The sequence below is a fragment of the Schistocerca serialis genome, chromosome 4, assembly GCF_023864345.2.
Source record: "Schistocerca serialis cubense isolate TAMUIC-IGC-003099 chromosome 4, iqSchSeri2.2, whole genome shotgun sequence".
NCBI classification, from domain to species: domain Eukaryota; kingdom Metazoa; phylum Arthropoda; class Insecta; order Orthoptera; family Acrididae; genus Schistocerca; species Schistocerca serialis.
Genome location: NC_064641.1, coordinates 90,540,096 through 90,557,162, shown reverse-complemented (window position 1 = coordinate 90,557,162; position 17,067 = coordinate 90,540,096). Strand labels below are relative to the sequence as shown.

General features: G+C 46.4%; 2 protein-coding genes across 22 annotated transcripts in view; one reads left to right on the top strand and one right to left on the bottom strand.

Annotated features, from left to right (window-relative positions):
- The window catches only part of LOC126473803 (cuticle protein 16.5-like), an 80,126-nt gene extending 67,652 nt beyond the window's left edge, over positions 1-12,474 (top strand). The window contains exon 3 of the mRNA XM_050101082.1: positions 12,201-12,474. Within this exon, the coding sequence (XP_049957039.1) occupies positions 12,201-12,404 (204 nt within the window). The 3' untranslated portion in view covers positions 12,405-12,474. The remainder of the gene's footprint in view (positions 1-12,200) is intronic.
- LOC126473804 (cuticle protein 16.5-like) overlaps positions 1-17,067 on the bottom strand; it is a 275,913-nt gene that overhangs the window by 193,674 nt on the left and 65,172 nt on the right. The window lies entirely within an intron of this gene.

Sequence of the window (17,067 nt, the reverse complement as noted above, 5' to 3'; positions counted from 1 at the left end):
GCCAACCTTGCACAAGGCCGCTGTTCCCTCTAAATCATGTGCCTGTTCACGAGGCCGCCAGCATGCTGTTCACTTCTGCTTCCCGTGGCAAGGTTGCCACGATATTGCTCTGTAATTCGGGATCTCGTTTCTTACACTCACTCGCAAAGATATTCATTAGGAAGAGAACAAGGACATTACTCCGTGTATTATTAACAGCCTCTCTTGTCAGATATGTCATTCCATTACAGACGACGCAAACATATAGTATTTGATCAAAAGTATGCGGATATCTATTTGTGAATATTTACATGAGGTGTGCCCAACCTTCGACTTTATTGCTGCTTGAACTCTGCTGGTAACACTTTCATCGGGATGCCTTCATGTCTGTGGAGGAATGGCAGCGTATTCTTCCTGAAGAGCCGACACCAGCGCACATTGATAGTGCGGAAGAAGGTAAATTACCCCACATATAATGGTACTCAGTGATCGAAACTAATGATTTTGAGCACTGAATCACTCTATACCCTACTAAAATCCATAAACGGTTTGGGTCTGGCGTATTCCTGGAAAAATGTACCTGTTATCGTGTGTAGTGTCAGCAGTGAAATACGGAGGAGGTATTGTTACGGAATGGACGTGTTATTAGCGGCTGGTACGTGGTCTCCATATTAAGCTTAAGAAAACACTAAATGAGGAAGCTCATTTTACCGAACTGTGTACTGCCTATAATATAAGAACAGTTCAAGGTTGATAACTGTGTCAGTGTGACAGTACAGCCTATTATAAAGCAGCGCGTGTGCACAATAACATTCTTAAAATGTAGTTTAAGAAGGTGGTGCCCCACAGCTCGTAGTTAATTCAAGAACGAAACGTTTTATCTCCTAGTGCTGATACTGCTGATACACTTCTTTGATTGAACAGCCATTTTCGGTCCGGGGACCGTCCTCAGGTTCATAAAGATATTTTCATCATACCAGGCTATATAGAGAGACAATTATTGAACTATATGAAAAAATGTAAATTAGTCACAAAAAAACGGCGTGTACAAGCTTTATTCAATATGTAAACGACACTACTGATATTCGGATTTAGAATATGATATCATTGGCGATGATGAGGCGGAGACGGATAGCGATTTTCTGCCAGACCTGCTGAAGTGTCGGAACATCGATGCTGTCGATGACCACCTGAATAGCTGTTTACAGTTCTGCGATGGTTTTGGGGTTCTTACTACACTCCTGGAAATGGAAAAAAGAACACATTGACACCGGTGTGTCAGACCCACCATACTTGCTCCGGACACTGCGAGAGGGCTGTACAAGCAATGATCACACGCACGGCACAGTGGACACACCAGGAACCGCGGTGTTGGCCGTCGAATGGCGCTAGCTGCGCAGCATTTGTGCACCGCCGCCGTCAGTGTCAGCCAGTTTCCCGTGGCATACGGAGCTCCATCGCAGTCTTAAACACTGGTAGCATGCCGCGACAGCGTGGACGTGAACCGTATGTGCAGTTGACGGACTTTGAGCGAGGGCGTATAGTGGGCATGCGGGAGGCCGGGTGGACGTACCGCCGAATTGCTCAACACGTGGGGCGTGAGGTCTCCACAGTACATCGATGTTGTCGCCAGTGGTCGGCGGAAGGTGCACGTGCCCGTCGACCTGGGACCGGACCGCAGCGACGCACGGATGCACGCCAAGACCGTAGGATCCTACGCAGTGCCATAGGGGACCGCACCGCCACTTCCCAGCAAATTAGGGACACTGTTGCTCCTGGGGTATCGGCGAGGACCATTCGCAACCGTCTCCATGAAGCTGGGCTACGGTCCCGCACACCGTTAGGCCGTCTTCCGCTCACGCCCCAACATCGTGCAGCCCGCCTCCAGTGGTGTCGCGACAGGCGTGAATGGAGGGACGAATGGAGACGTGTCGTCTTCAGCGATGAGAGTCGCTTCTGCCTTGGTGCCAATGATGGTCGTATGCGTGTTTGGCGCCGTGCAGGTGAGCGCCACAATCAGGACTGCATACGACCGAGGCACACAGGGCCAACAGCCGGCATCATGGTGTGGGGAGCGATCTCCTACACTGGCCGTACACCACTGGTGATCGTCGAGGGGACACTGAATAGTGCACGGTACATCCAAACCGTCATCGAACCCATCGTTCTACCATTCCTAGACCGGCAAGGGAACTTGCTGTTCCAACAGGACAATGCACGTCCGCATGTATCCCGTGCCACCCAACGTGCTCTAGAAGGTGTAAGTCAACTACCCTGGCCGGCAAGATCTCCGGATCCGTCCCCCATTGAGCATGTTTGGGACTGGATGAAGCGTCGTCTCACGCGGTCTGCACGTCCAGCACGAACGCTGGTCCAACTGAGGCGCCAGGTGGAAATGGCATGGCAAGCCGTTCCACAGGACTACATCCAGCATCTCTACGATCGTCTCCATGGGAGAATAGCAGCCTGCATTGCTGCGAAAGGTGGATATACACTGTACTAGTGCCGACATTGTGCATGCTCTGTTGCCTGTGTCTATGTGCCTGTGGTTCTGTCAGTGTGATCATGTGATGTATCTGACCCCAGGAATGTGTCAATAAAGTTTCCCCTTCCCGGGACAATGAAATCACGGTGTTCTTATTTCAATTTCCAGGAGTGTATATACCGTGTCTTGATATAGCCCCCACGAAAAGGAATCACATGTGATCAGACCCGGAAAATATGGCGTTCAATCGAGGACCGTGAAAGTGACATCTGTGTACCCCAGAGTCATTCCCCTTCTTCGATCGGGTCGAGATCTGTCTTGCATGAACCTCGTCATGTCGAAATCAGGGTCGCTTTGGATAATGGGTGTGGAATTATCTTCCAAAACGGTGACGTGCCCTTCGGTAGTCGCCTTGCCATCAGGGAAGATCGCACCATTTACTCCATGACTGGACATTGCACACCATACAGTCACCCGCTGAGGGCGAAGAGACTTCTCGATCGCGAATGCCTATTCTCAGTCCCCGAAACGCTCCAATTTTGCTTATTGGCAAACCCATCCAAATGAAAGTGATCTTCGACGCTAAAACAAACCATATTGCGCGTACTAATTCCCATCATGTCCCGCGGTCAACGGTGCACCTTGAACGTTCTGACGCAAACCGTTCAGTAGTTATGAAGATATTATTTCATATAGTTCAATAATTGTCACCCTTTAAAATCGACGTCGTCATACAATACGCATTTCACATAATTCATGGGTTTGTCCTGTACACGTTAAAACAACGCGGGTGCTGTTTAAATAATTAGACAGGACTCTTGCCTGCAGTTTAGGTAGGTGGCTTGTACGTGAAACTTCTTATATGGGCAGGTATGACAAAAGCAAGTGCAGCCGAAAGACGAAAAGGATTCTTCTCTTTTTGAACATATTTCAGGAAACGTTGACGCTCTTTTCATGCTGGTCACCTGCTTTCTTTTCTTTTTTATTCCTTTATCGAGAAAAATCCGGTCTTGCTTTAAAACACTTGAGTGACGATAATTCCATAAAAATCAGATTAATTTATTCAGCTGTTGGTTATTGGCACATGTTTCCCTAGATCGAAGTCCTGAACAGTATTCATTTAAAATTGGTGTTTCAAAAGATCTCAGAGATGGGTTGAGGACTCCGTGCCAGGCGGAAACTGCAAGAACGGGCGAGATGCTCTGCTGCACCACCCAGCTGTGCCTCATCGCTCCGAAAACTCTACAAGTTAACACACACAAAAATGTGGTACCTTTTTTATAGCAAGAAAGTACACAGAGCACATAATAAAATCTTTAAACAATAAAATATCATCAGTTTGGATCTTATATGACTTGTCAAAAGCTTTTGATTGTGTTAATCACAATACTCTATTAGAGAAGTTAAGTTTCTATCGAATAAGTGTGAATGTGGAAGACGTAGTATACCGTTAGCAGAGCCTGTTCTGTTGATGGTGCGAATGGAGCGGTCTACTGCCTGTCGAATCTCTGGAACAGTTCTGAAGGGAATGCGACGAAGCGGTTCCTTCATCTTCGGAATCGAATCAAAGTCACAAGGATTTAAGTCCGGGGAGTATGGTGCATGGTACAGTACTTCCCAGTCTCATAGACCGAACAGAGCAGCCACAATTTGTGCTGTATGCGCCCGCGCATTATCGTGCAAAATAGTGGGTGGGTAGCACAGAAAGTGTCGCCGCTTCTTTCGCAAAGTTGGTCACAGGTGATGCTCCAAAACAAACAGTAATACCGTGCATTGACGGTCTGCCCCGGAGGAACGCAAGGCGTTAGGATAACACCATGACAGTCGTACACGAGAATCACCATAACTTTCACCATACTGGGGCTCTGACGCACTTTCAGCTTTCTCGGCGACCCGTAATGACGCCATTCATTGGACTGGCGTTTCAGTTTTGGCTTTGTAGCATACGCTTCAGAACTGTTCCTGAGATTCGACAGGCAGTAGACCTGTCGATTCGCACCATCAACAGAAGAGGCTCTTCTGACGGTATACTACGCCTTCCACATCGCTGGCAACGGGTTCTACACAACGCTGGTGACTACTTTGAAGGACAATTACAGGTGCGCCGGCCGCGGTGGCCGTGCGGCTCTAGGCGCTGCAGTCCGGAACCGCGGGACTGCTACGGTCGCAGGTTCGAATCCTGCATCGGGCATGGATGTGTGTGATGTCCTTAGGTCAGTTAGGTTAAAGTAGTTCTAAGTTCTAGGGGATCGATGACCTAAGATGTTAAGTCCCATAGTGCTCAGAGCCATTTGAACCATTTGAACCAAGTTACAGGTGCAAACATGCAACTCTTTTGTATCGGATGAGGGCTTGATGGCCCTAATCTGATCAAGTTATACAGATAAATAAACCATATATTCTATCGAATAACTCTCGGCTAATCACGTCGTTCATAACGGGGACGAGTGCTGGTATGAAGACATCGCCTTACTCATCTCGGCGACTATTGATGCGCTATGCTGTTTTCTGTTGCTGTTGGCTGCCTGCGCTGTGCAACCCGCTTCCCTGTCTGTTTACACTGTCCTACACGCCGCCACACAGACTGAATGAACAGGTGTAAAAATGTAACTCTTTTGAATCGGTTGTGAGTAAATTGTTGCCACTATTTAAGTTCCAAACCTTGTATTTTGGGGAACGGCAGTTTCATCATAGATTCATTGTCCATTCATTTTCTTCGTATCGCCCTCGAGTTCTAAAGCACCAAAATGACGCCGGGGCCTCGTCGAGCCGTGGGAGACGCAACATCGCTAGCAGCAGCCATCGGTTGGAGTCTAAGCTGCACCCTCGGCCTTCAGGGTTGAGTTCCTGGGGGGACTTAGCGCCCCAGCGCTTCCAGCCTGCGCTGCGTTCTAAAAGGGTCTCAGTGCTGCAGCCCCAGCCGCCGTCTGACTCCATCCCAGAGGCAGTGGTTCGAATCGCGAGCAGAGCAATCTGAAAGTCCAGCAATGGTGAACAGGTGAGGGACCAATGGTGACCGTCCAGAGGGGTCTTCGTCATCGCCGAAAGGAGCAGTGCGCCACTGATATCGCAGCCGTGCCGTAGTAGGCTGTCGGCAGTCCACGGTCTTCTCGGCAGTGCAGCCGGATGTAAACACAGCTTTCCGGGCGGATGCCGCCGATCATATGTCTCCGCGGGCCAGGGTCAACTAGGAAAGGAATATTAGGCTCACTGAGCCACAAAGCATATATGGACCGAAGCTAATAAGGACATTCTTTGCTGTCAACAGTGATTTCGACCTCGCCGCTCCCCCTCGCATCCTTCAGTAGACCCATTGTGAGTAAATAGTACTGACGAAGAACTTGTAACTTGACAAACTGCCTATTTGCTTCCGTCTCGGGTTCTTTGCCCGACGTTCGTCTGATGATTTTACTGACGTTTCGCCAGCACGAGTACTGGTCAAAGAACCCGCGACAGAAGCAAACAGGCAGTTTGTCAACAAGTGGCCGCGAAAGCGTTAACACTTTTGTGACTTACGCAATGTTCGAACGTGCGAACACCCTCGTAGGAAACGATCGACGGATCACAATCAAACAGGTCGCATCAGAACTGAACTTCTCTGTTGGTGGCGCTGATACACTCCTCCGCCAGTTGGGATAGTCAAAGGTGTGTGTCCGCTGGTTTCCTCGCCGCGTAACGGAAGACAGAAAACAGCAACGAACAACCATCTATGATGAATTGCGTTCCCATTATGACGCTGATCGTAACAATTTTCTGTCGTACCCCGTCACAGACGATGAAACGTGGATTGATCACTTCGAACCGCAAACAAAATGGCGATCCATAGAGTGGCACCACACCACGTCTCCTCTGAAGAAAAATTTCAAAGCCGCACCCGTAGTTGGTAAGGTCATGGCGATTGTCTTTCTTGTTTGATGTCCTCTCTCATGGTGGAACAACCAGTTCCGAGATGTATCGTGCTACCATAAGGAAATTGAAGAAATGACTACAGCTTGTTCCTCGCCACAAAAATACTAGAGAACATCTCCTTCTCCATGGCAACGCAAGGCCTTCCAGAAGTCTGCACATCCGCGAGGAGCTTACAAAACTTCACTGCACTCTAATTTCTCATCCACCCTACAGCCCGGATCTCACACCTTCCGACTTCCATATATTTTTCCCAATGAAGGATGCATTTCCCGGAGAGCAGTACATGGATGACAGGATGACAGGGAGGTGATTGATGTAGCAAGACGTTGAATCCGATGTCGACCAATACTGTGCTACAATGCGGGCATACAGGCCCTTTCAGTAAGTGTCCTAAGGCTGTCGCACTGAACGGAGATTGTGTTGAAAAATAGGAATTTCTAGCGAAAACAGGAGAGAATAATATGTTGTACTGAAATCCCTAATTAAACCAACCAGTTTTCAGAAAGAAAATATGTTGCATTACTCACTGAACGTTCCTCGTATGGGTGGCCGGTGTGGCCGAGTGGTTCTAGGCGCTACAGTCTCGAACCGCGTGACCGCTACGGTCGCAGGTTCGAATCCTGCCTCGGGCAAGGATGTGTGTGATGCCCTTAGGTTACTTAGGTTTAAGTAGTTCTAAGTTCTAGGGGACAGATGACCACAGCAGTTAAGTCCCATAGTGCTCAGAGCCATTTGAACCATTTTTGCGTCCTTCGTATCTCTAACTTCACAGACTTTTTAATTTGTGCAATAAAAGTGTTGCGTTATGATAAGTAGTGCTCTTTTTTCGTTTTTATTTTCCACCTGCATCGAAACGACTTATATTGTGTATATTTTATTTATAAAATGCTGTAAAAAGGGAAGTAACGAAACATTACGATTTAATGTATCGTCGATGACAAGATCTTAGACAGGTCACTAGCTGAAATTGGCACAGAGGAGGGAAGGAAGCTGCAGTGAGTTTTCCAAACAAAGCTCCCTAAGCGAATTACAGAAACCTCGGAAAACATGTATCAGGGACTGCTGGAAAGGGATCTGAACCGCAGTGCTTTCGAATGTGTGCTACCCGATGCGTAATTCGCAAGTGAAGAAATACTTCAGCTACCAGTCATGATTTGGGCTTTTCTGTTTGAGAAGCACAAGTTGAGTTTCGCATGAGCAATGATTTCGAACGCCGTGCCCGTTTTTTTTAGTAGTGTTAAGTTGCTATGGGACCAAACTGCTTAGGTCAGGTCATCGGTCCCTAGGCTTGCATACTACTTAAACTAGCTTACGCTAAGGACGACACACACTCAGCCACGCCCGAGGGAGGACTGGAGGCTCCGACGGGAGGAGCCGCGGGAAGCGTGGCAAAGCGCCCTAGACCATGCGGCTACCCTGCGCGGCTCCATGCCGGTTAGCGTGCAGGAGATTATAAGATCCTATAACATACAGATGTCAAATGAAATAGTGATCTCAAAAATGTGAAGTCGGAACAAGCATATCGCCCGAAGTTTTAAGTCAAATAGAAGATGATATCAGACGACAGCTTTTTGGGATCTTCCGCTGTCGATAATGCAGTGAGTGTCCCCTGAGGTTTCTTGCAACTATTGATTGATCGAAAAATCTACGACACATTACGTTTAAAAGAGGATTAACCTAAACGTAAAATTCTGCGTAGACTATGATAGGGATTTCTTCGAGCCCTGAGGCCTTGTTAAGTTTTAGTGGCTTCAGCTGATTCTCAACGCCACCAGCACTGATGTTTAGTTATTGGGCGTCTCTCCGATAACTGATACTACCCACATCCGTAGCTTCCTCTGCGATATGGTGCGGAGAAGCCATTGCCTCAGAGGTGTAGCTTATGTCACCATACGTCACAGAACAGGTAACAGCATGAATCCGGGAACACTACTTCCGATTGAGCATGGAAAATCGTCGAACTGACTGATGAATCAAGATACTCGTACATGCTGACGGATGAGTTCCACTACAACACACAGCTCCGAAAAGTGCGTCAGTAGGGAGGGGCGATGTGTGCTGAAACGGCCCTTACCCATGGCTTCATTTCGCAATTTGGCTGCCTGCAGTCATTGGTATCGGCCGACTGAAAAACACTGCTCGCTAACAGACTTCGTTGTCAGTTATGCAGTTTCGTGTTTTATTGGTAGTATTCAACGAGGATACGTATAAAAGAGCAATGCGTAGTACACTGAATGGTATGAATACTTAATTAATTGTCCTAATAGTGTATGCAGCTGCTGAAATTAGATTCTTTTCTCAGCATACATGTCGCTTCTTACTCACTTAAAACTTAGGATTCTCTCATTCTTTTATCGCTTATGACGTAATTCATTGCCAGTTCGGACATTTAAGACAGTAATTTTAAATTTGAAACTGAATTCCTATCTCTTATTTCCAGAATTAGTGATGAAGATGACAATTCTTGTGAAACATCAGACATCAATCCTTCGTAAGAGCTGAATAAGGCTAAAGATATGTCGTGATGAAAAAACGCATTTCAGAAGTTACACACACGGCTACAAAACGGATAAGCTATTTATTCATGAACTCAGGAGCTATCGAGATCATGGCGACACAGATGAAGAAAGTGACCGTCATTTTGATAGAACAATCAGTACTCTGAAATGGCGTAATGATTACTTCGCTTGCATCCATACAAATCAGTAACCAAATTATACGTATACGGTAATGGTCTCAGAAAGGCGCTCACTATTCTGTTGAAGACTGTGTTACAGTTTTGTTACGCTAAGACCGATAAGCTGAGGTTTATCTGCAAGGGAGTCCTGAATCCAGTGACAAATGTGCTCTGATACTTGGTAAGCTCGTGTTTTGTTCACTAAACGACAGAGTGGAGCTGTATGAATTCTCTACAACCACCCGAACTTCATCAGACTGGCTTGACGCACACACCACGAATGTGAGGGTATTGACGTGTTTACCAGCGTCTTTCTGATCTCCCTGTTATCTGAGACGCCATCGAGTCAAGTGTGTGTGCCTTGCGTTAGACCCTGTTTGGACCTATTTCCAAGATCTATTGCCGGCATATGCGTAGTCATGATACAGCATCAATCAGCAATACTTTAGGGGCCAGCCTCCATCAGAAATGAGGGATGTACAGTATGCTACTAGGTATGCATCTCTATTTCTGTGTTTCTCTGTTTCTCTCTCTGTCTTTCTCTCAAACACAAAGCTGTCTGTAAGTTATTTTGTCACGAGTGTTTTTGGCTATGTCACTAAACCAAAATTCTTACACATTCTCAATTTAAAGAGATTCCAGCTTTAAATATGTAACTGTAAACATACTCAAATACTTCAGAATGAAGTTCAATTTCCGAAACGTGTGTGACATAAACAGTACCGAAAAAACCATTTGTTAGAGAAATGCGTATTCCATGGAATAGTAACATTTTTCCTTACTTAAATTTACGAATATCAATTAATTGATTATCAAGACACTAACACGACGTACGTTTAGGTGAACGCAACTGTCAAATTCGCTGTGCTCCAATGTAGAACTACGTACCAGCAGCTGATAAAGTTTCATTGTACATATTGAAACATTACTGCTCATGGAACTGATAAGGACTTGTTTTACAAAGATCATACAGGGAATAGCAAGCTACACATACATAATGGGAGGTTCTTTTGGCATTGATGACATACATACTCAATATAGCTGAAAGTTTTTACTGATTGTTTATGGCTTAAACTAGTGTCTTAGCTAAGTTTTTATTTTAGAGGCCGAGTAGAGCACTTAAAACTCTCATTATAATTTAGTATACTGCTGCTGCTAAAAATGACAATATATCTAAATTGATTTTTCTCATTCCACTAGAACAGGTGGTGTTCTTACTACTAATATTTGAGCTTCAAGATAAAGTGAGAGATAAGATCTACTGGGTTTATATTTCTCCACTTTGTACATTTTAGTTACTATGAAGTATTGTTCTTCCACAGTCAAAGTAATTGGAAATGAAGAAAGCGGACGATATACGTTCCTCCCGTGAACTTCTGTTCCACTCGCAGTAAAAGATGCCCAGAATGAAGAAAGAATGATCAATTTCGCACTATTGCGAGCGTAAGAGACTGTATAGCGTCAGACGCACCAACTTTTGCACCAAGAAGGTAAATGAGAAGTTTTCTACAACTGTCATATGTATGCTCTGTAATTGGTCATTTGCACTTTGTTATATGTATACTTTTTTATCTTGGAATGGTTCTTGTATACTAGGAAACACGATTGTGACTCACTGGATTATTTGGAAACGGTTCCAGATCCGAAACTAGTCATCAAGCAAATAAAAGTAAAAATTTGCAACTTTGGCTGTTTTCCCATTAAAAACATGTTCCGAGTTAGTTTCCAATACTGTACAGGAATCGGATAGAGAAGGGTAGAACACAGGAGGATTTCGAAGGTTTAAAGGGGTTCAAATGAGTCGTTCATTATACTGCTATTGTGGTGAGCCGGCCGGGGTGGCCGAGCGGTTCTAGGCGCTACAGTCTGGAACCGTGTGACCGCTATGGTAGCAGGTTCTAATCCTGCCTCGGGCATGGATGTGTGTGGTGTCCTTAGGTTAGTTAGGTTTAAGTAGTTCTAAGTTCTAGGGGACTGATGACCGCAGAAGTTAAGTCCCATAGTGCTCAGAGCCATTTCAACCACTGTGGTGACCTAGATGTAAGGTAAATAACGAAAATGTACACATTTAAAGGTAACTATAAACAATTTCCTTTCCTATCAAATTTCAATTTAAAACTGCTACAGTAGGGGCATTTATTTTGACAGGGGACTCTAAGTAAGATGTAGTTTCAGAGACTATTAAGGAAAATCGATTTTTCATGTGATAAAAAAAACCATTAAATGCTGCTAGAAGACAAATTAAGTCATTAGAAAAGTCTTCGAACTTTTAGCCGCTACACCAGTCATCCTCATCAGAAGTAAAACTTCTAGTTGCTAGCTGGATTTTATGCTCGTGAAGAAGATAGCTGGAGAAGTAAGCGCTAAAATGTTCGAAGTGACCGTGACACGTGTTCCAGATGTATCTAAACTATGGACAAAAAGTCGAAAAGTTCTAGTTGCTAGCTGGATTTTATGCTCGTGAAGAAGATAGCTGGAGATGTAAGCGCTAAAATGTTCGAAGTGACCGTGGCACGTGTTCCAGATGTATCTAAACTATGGACAAAAAGTCGAAAAGTTAATATTCTCCTTCCATCTCATTTAGGAAGCGCAAATACTCTTAGACATAATATTAAAGACATACCCAGTTCCTACAAGGCAACGCCCAGGAAAGGACCACACACAAGGTCAAAATGACGAGGTGCACTGCTTTCACACTCAGCCGTACTGGCCCGTAGAAATAGCGGCCGTGACCACTGGCCAGGCACATTTCGGCAGCAGCAGTAGCAGCACCACAACCAACACTTCCACAATGCAGACCCTGGTAAGGACAAACGTAATCTTGTTGAATGATTCTGTGTCTCGTCTAACACAGCACTAGCACCCTCATCTATTGTCGTAAGGACATTGACATGAAAGGATGTGTAAATAATGTACCGTTATGTATTTCAGATCGTCCTGAGCGCTATGCTGGCCGTGGCTCTGGCGACTCCAGGCTACCTGGGCGCCGCCCCCGCCGCAGTGGTAGCCCCCGCTGCTTACGCCGCCCCCGCTGTGGTGGCCGCCCCCGTGCACGCCGGCTATGCAGCCTACGGCCCCGCCCCCGTCGCTGTCCGCTCTGACGGCTACCTGCTGGACACCCCTGCCGTTGCCGCCACCAGGGCCGCCCACCTGACCGCCGTCGCCGAGACTCAGGCCCGTGACGCCGTCATCAACGGCGCCGCCCTCGCCTACGCCGCCCGCGCTTACGCTGCCCCCGCAGTGGCGTACGCCGCCCCTGCTCCCTTGGCCTACGCCGCCCCAGCTGCCATTGCAGCCCCAGGTGCCCTTGCCGCCGCCGCCCACCTTCATGCTAAGGCTGCTCTGCTGGGCTGAAATGTCTACATCTGCGACATACCTTATCCTGAGATGTGTCACTATGTGACATATTTGCAGGAAGCTACTGTACAAACTTAATAAAAGTATTACAACAGCTAATCAATGTTTTTAATTGATATTGGGTAAAACTCATTTGACCCATATGATTATGTGGCATAACAATACTAACAAGATACTTATTTGTTGCTAGACAGCAAACAATACAATGTATTATTTAAAAGGAAAATTATATAAAGACTAGCGAACACTGTGTGAGATAATGAACCCACAACGTGTAATCATAATTCAGAATGAAATTTTCACTCTGCAGCGGTGTGTGTGCAAATACGAAACTTCCTGGCAGATTAAAACTGTGTGCCAGACCTAGACTTGAATTCGGGATCTTTGCCTTTCTCAGGCAAGTGCTCTCCCCACTTTTTTGCATGTGTTCATTTCAAAGTGGATAAGTGCTTTGCCGACTTTTTTGCGACCTCTTTTGCGAGAAAGTACTCTACCGACTTTTATATTTTATTTTATTTTTTCAAGGAAGGTTGGAGAAACACAAACCTTTATTATCCACAAAACCGTGGTATGTTCTTATAACATTATAACCTTCCTCGAAGGAACCTCGTTGCCGTCCTAACATGCAGCAGGAAGTAAGAACAAAGTGCGACCACCTCCCACACCCTTAAAAAAAGTACCGGGAGATCAAAAAGTCAGTATAAATTTAAAAACTGAATAAATCACGGAATTATGTAGATAGAGAGGTACAAATTGACACACATGCTTGGAATGACATGGGGTTTTATTAGAACCAAAAAAATACAAACGTTCAAAAAATGTCCGACAGATGGCGCTTCATCTGATCAGAATAGCAATAATTAACATAACAAAGTAAGACAAAGCAAAGATGGTGTTCTTTGCACGAAATGCTCAATATGTCCACCATCATTCCTCAACAACAGCTGTAGTCGAGGAATAATGTTGTGAACAGCACTGTAAACCATGTCCGGAGTTATGGTGGTCGGTCGATCACGGTACACTTGCGACTTCAGGTAAGCCCAAAGCCAATAATCGCGCGGACTCAGGTCTGGGGACATGGAAGGCCAAGCATGACGAAAGTGGCGGCTGAGCACACGATCATCACCAAACGACGCGCGCAAGAGATCTTTCACGCGTCTAGCAATATGGGGTGTTTTTTTTGTTCTAATAAAACCCTATGTCATTCCAAGCATGTATGTCAATTTTTACCTCTCTATCTACATTATTCCGTGGTTTATTAAGTTTTCAAATTTATACTGAATTTTTGATCACCCGGTGTGTATATAGATGTTAAAACAAAATTAAAAGAAACATTCCATGACTAGATGTGCAACTGTTAGTTCCCCTCGGGCATATACTTGCCTGCTTTCCCTTAGCTGATCGCTTTACTTGGTCGATTCCACAAACGACCACACCGCCGCTCATCTTTACGCACCAGGCACACACAAACTACCAGGCGGGTCCGCAAAAACCGTTCCTAGGAAATTTACATAGAACTCCATGTAATTTCGTAGTCGAAACAGCTTTATGTGTCCCACTTTCAAGTATTGTCAGTAATCCAGTACGCTCTTATGTGGATCTCTATATGACCATATGGACCATGATATATGTGATCGACGCCACTGCGGTCGTCTTATGACGCGGAAAATACGTTTCCTCTCGAAAAAAATACTATATAGGAAGATACTGTCGTATCTATAGTGCGACTCATGAACGCTATGATCTTCCTTGCCAGAGTCCAAGACAGTCAACGCTTCCGTGACCAGCATGCCGCATTGCTGATACATGGGCGAATCCACCAAACGTAGTGGGTACCTTTTGTCATTCGTTGGGTCTTTCTGGTTCACTACAGTGTATCATGTTGACCTGACTTGTGGGTAGGTGGGGGTGGTGTACTGTGCACTAAACCAATTGCCAATTAACGGCAGGAAGTTTCCGTTCCACCCTGTTCCGGGCGATCTGTCGAACAAGCAGGTGGTAAACGTCCTTCGATGCCGGCTGTCGGGACATCTGTAAATGCAATCATACGTAACTGTGTTCAACGATGAATATGTCCACATATATTCACGGGGGCGATATATGGCCAACACCGACCGGGGGGGAAGATGCGACTTTGGTACTAGTTCTTCGATGAACGTCCCCGTAAGGGAGTGATTCCTGTTGCGCCACCGTTTTAGCAGGTGTTAATGCATATGGCACGTGTCTTCTCTTGTACGTTGGCTAAACCAACGATCCCTTCTTGGGCTGGTATGGTAAACGTGTTGTATTGTACCTTAAAGAGCCCTTCCAAGTTAACAGAGTACCCAAAAGACGCCTGAATCCTCATAGACCACGAGCGCGTCAAGGTTAGAAGGTGTATCAGGTGTCGCGTCATGGGAGCGAGATAGAAATTGACGAGTTACACTCGCTGAAGCATATCCATCGACCAAAGGACGTTTACACGTACTGACATACGAACTCTGAGCAACAGCCGCTGGTAGTTTTCCGTAGCCGTTCTAGCCGTCTCCTTATGAAGGGTGATACCCAATCATCGGAAGATTTGACCACAGGTAAGGTTCCTTCCGTTCCTGGTTCTAACCCACGCCCCACATGCATGAATTGTGATCTTCGGAAGTTGATCTCGTTTTCAGCTGCTATCCCCTACGTCTGTAGCCAATCCAGTGCTGATCGAGTCTCCCCCTCATTCCGAAAGAGGAACATAATGTCATCTGCGTATGTTTTGCATTTAAATTATAGATGCCGGCCGGTAAGTCCGCGGCGAAGGTCTGCGAGGCACTGTTGCAAAGTGATCACATATAGGATTATCGACAAGGGGAAACCTTGTCTGACAGACCTTAAGATCTAAAATACTCTGTTATCCATCTGTAGATCACCATCGCTGATCTGGCGCCATGAAACAGCCGCATCACTGCAGTGGTCAATAATGGCGAGACACCCATCCTGTTCAACACAGCCGCGAGTTGTACCTGATCCAACTGAAATCTACAACAACAACCGCTGCCCCCCGGAGGCGACACTGAGCCGCCCGGGCGATGACGTTGCGCCAATCTCCCAAGGCTGTGTGGATATTATTGAAGCCGCCAAGACAAGACTGATCCACATGTATTCGATTCGCCAGCGATCTTTTGATACGACTGCCCACTAAGCGCATAAAGATTGTCACTACTAAGGACGGTCAAGGAGTGATAATCACGAGGCCGTTTGCCACCACGTGGCTTGGGTATCGGGATCATGAGTCCTCCCGTGAATTCAACGGGAACTGGTACTTCTTGACGCAGAAGCTCATTAAACATGCATAACCACATCGGTGTCATACTGGTCACAAAGGCACGGTGAAATTCCAACCGAAAGTCATCAGGGCCTGGTGTCTTCTTGGAGGCACTTCGCGTAATCGCTTCCTCCAGTTCCTCGCACGTAATTTCAGATATCCCGTCCAATTCCCCGTTCAGGAGCGTCGCGTCTGTGGTTTCTTCCAGGACGGTCCCCAGCTCCCTCTGGCCTTCCCCGTCGCTCGCATAGAATCTGCTAAAATGATCCGTGAACGCCTGCGCTATGCCGTTGCCGATATCGATCTCATGAATTAACGTCCTTCGTCTCGTTCATCTTTCTTTTATCAAATAATGCATCGAGGGAACTTCGTTGGACAGGCAGTCCTGCGACCTCACGAGTATCAAACGGTTCAAATGGCTCTGAGCACTATGGGACTTAACTTCTGTGGTCATCAGTCCCCTAGAACTTAGAACTACTTAAACCTAAATAATCTAGGGACATCACACACACCCATGCCCGAGGCAGGATTCGAACCTGCGACCGTAGCGGTCGCACGGATCCAGACTGTAGCGCCTAGAACCGCTCGGCCACCCCGGCCGCCCTCACGCGTATCATCGTACCCGTCATCCTTAGCGTCGCAAGTTGTATCAACTTCACCTTGACTCGTTGGACGGCTGACTGGCGCTCTGGTGTAGGTGGTTGAGCGCACAGTTCTCGGAGGAGCGTAAAGGAAAAGTCAGAGGTCGTGCGCTGCCATCGAGAAACCACCTTCCCATAATATATTAACGCCATCTGTAAAGTTGGCTTTGCTCACTCGATCCACCATAATAGGACAGGACCATGAGAATGTCGTCGACGGAGGCAGCCATGCCACGTGTCCTAACGGAGGCAGCCATGTCCTCCACCATGCGTTGGCATTTTGCATCACGAAGGTGGGAGACCTGCCTCTTCCCATTACCCCTCCATCTCAATACCTGCTGTCTAGCAAGGGTAACAGTACAAATGACCCGTAAACGAGCAAAAGAAGGATACCTTCTCCTGATACCGAAAAAGGCTTGAGGTCAGAATATGGATATGGCTGGAGAGAATTAAACGCGCTATCCACCACCTGTCGACTTAAAGCGGCTCAGTTCTCCGACAATTTTGATCTAGCTTTGACCGCATTAATCATGACTCCATTGGCAAAAAATTCGGGAATAGTCCCAATTCGGATGTCCGGAAGGGAACTGACAAAGGGGAGGATAACGTACTACGAGTCAGGGCATGGAATACCAGAAGCTTGAACGTGGTACGGAAACTAGAAAACCTGAAAAGAGAAATGGAAAGACTCGATCAAGATATGGTAGGGGCCACTGAATTGAAATGGAAA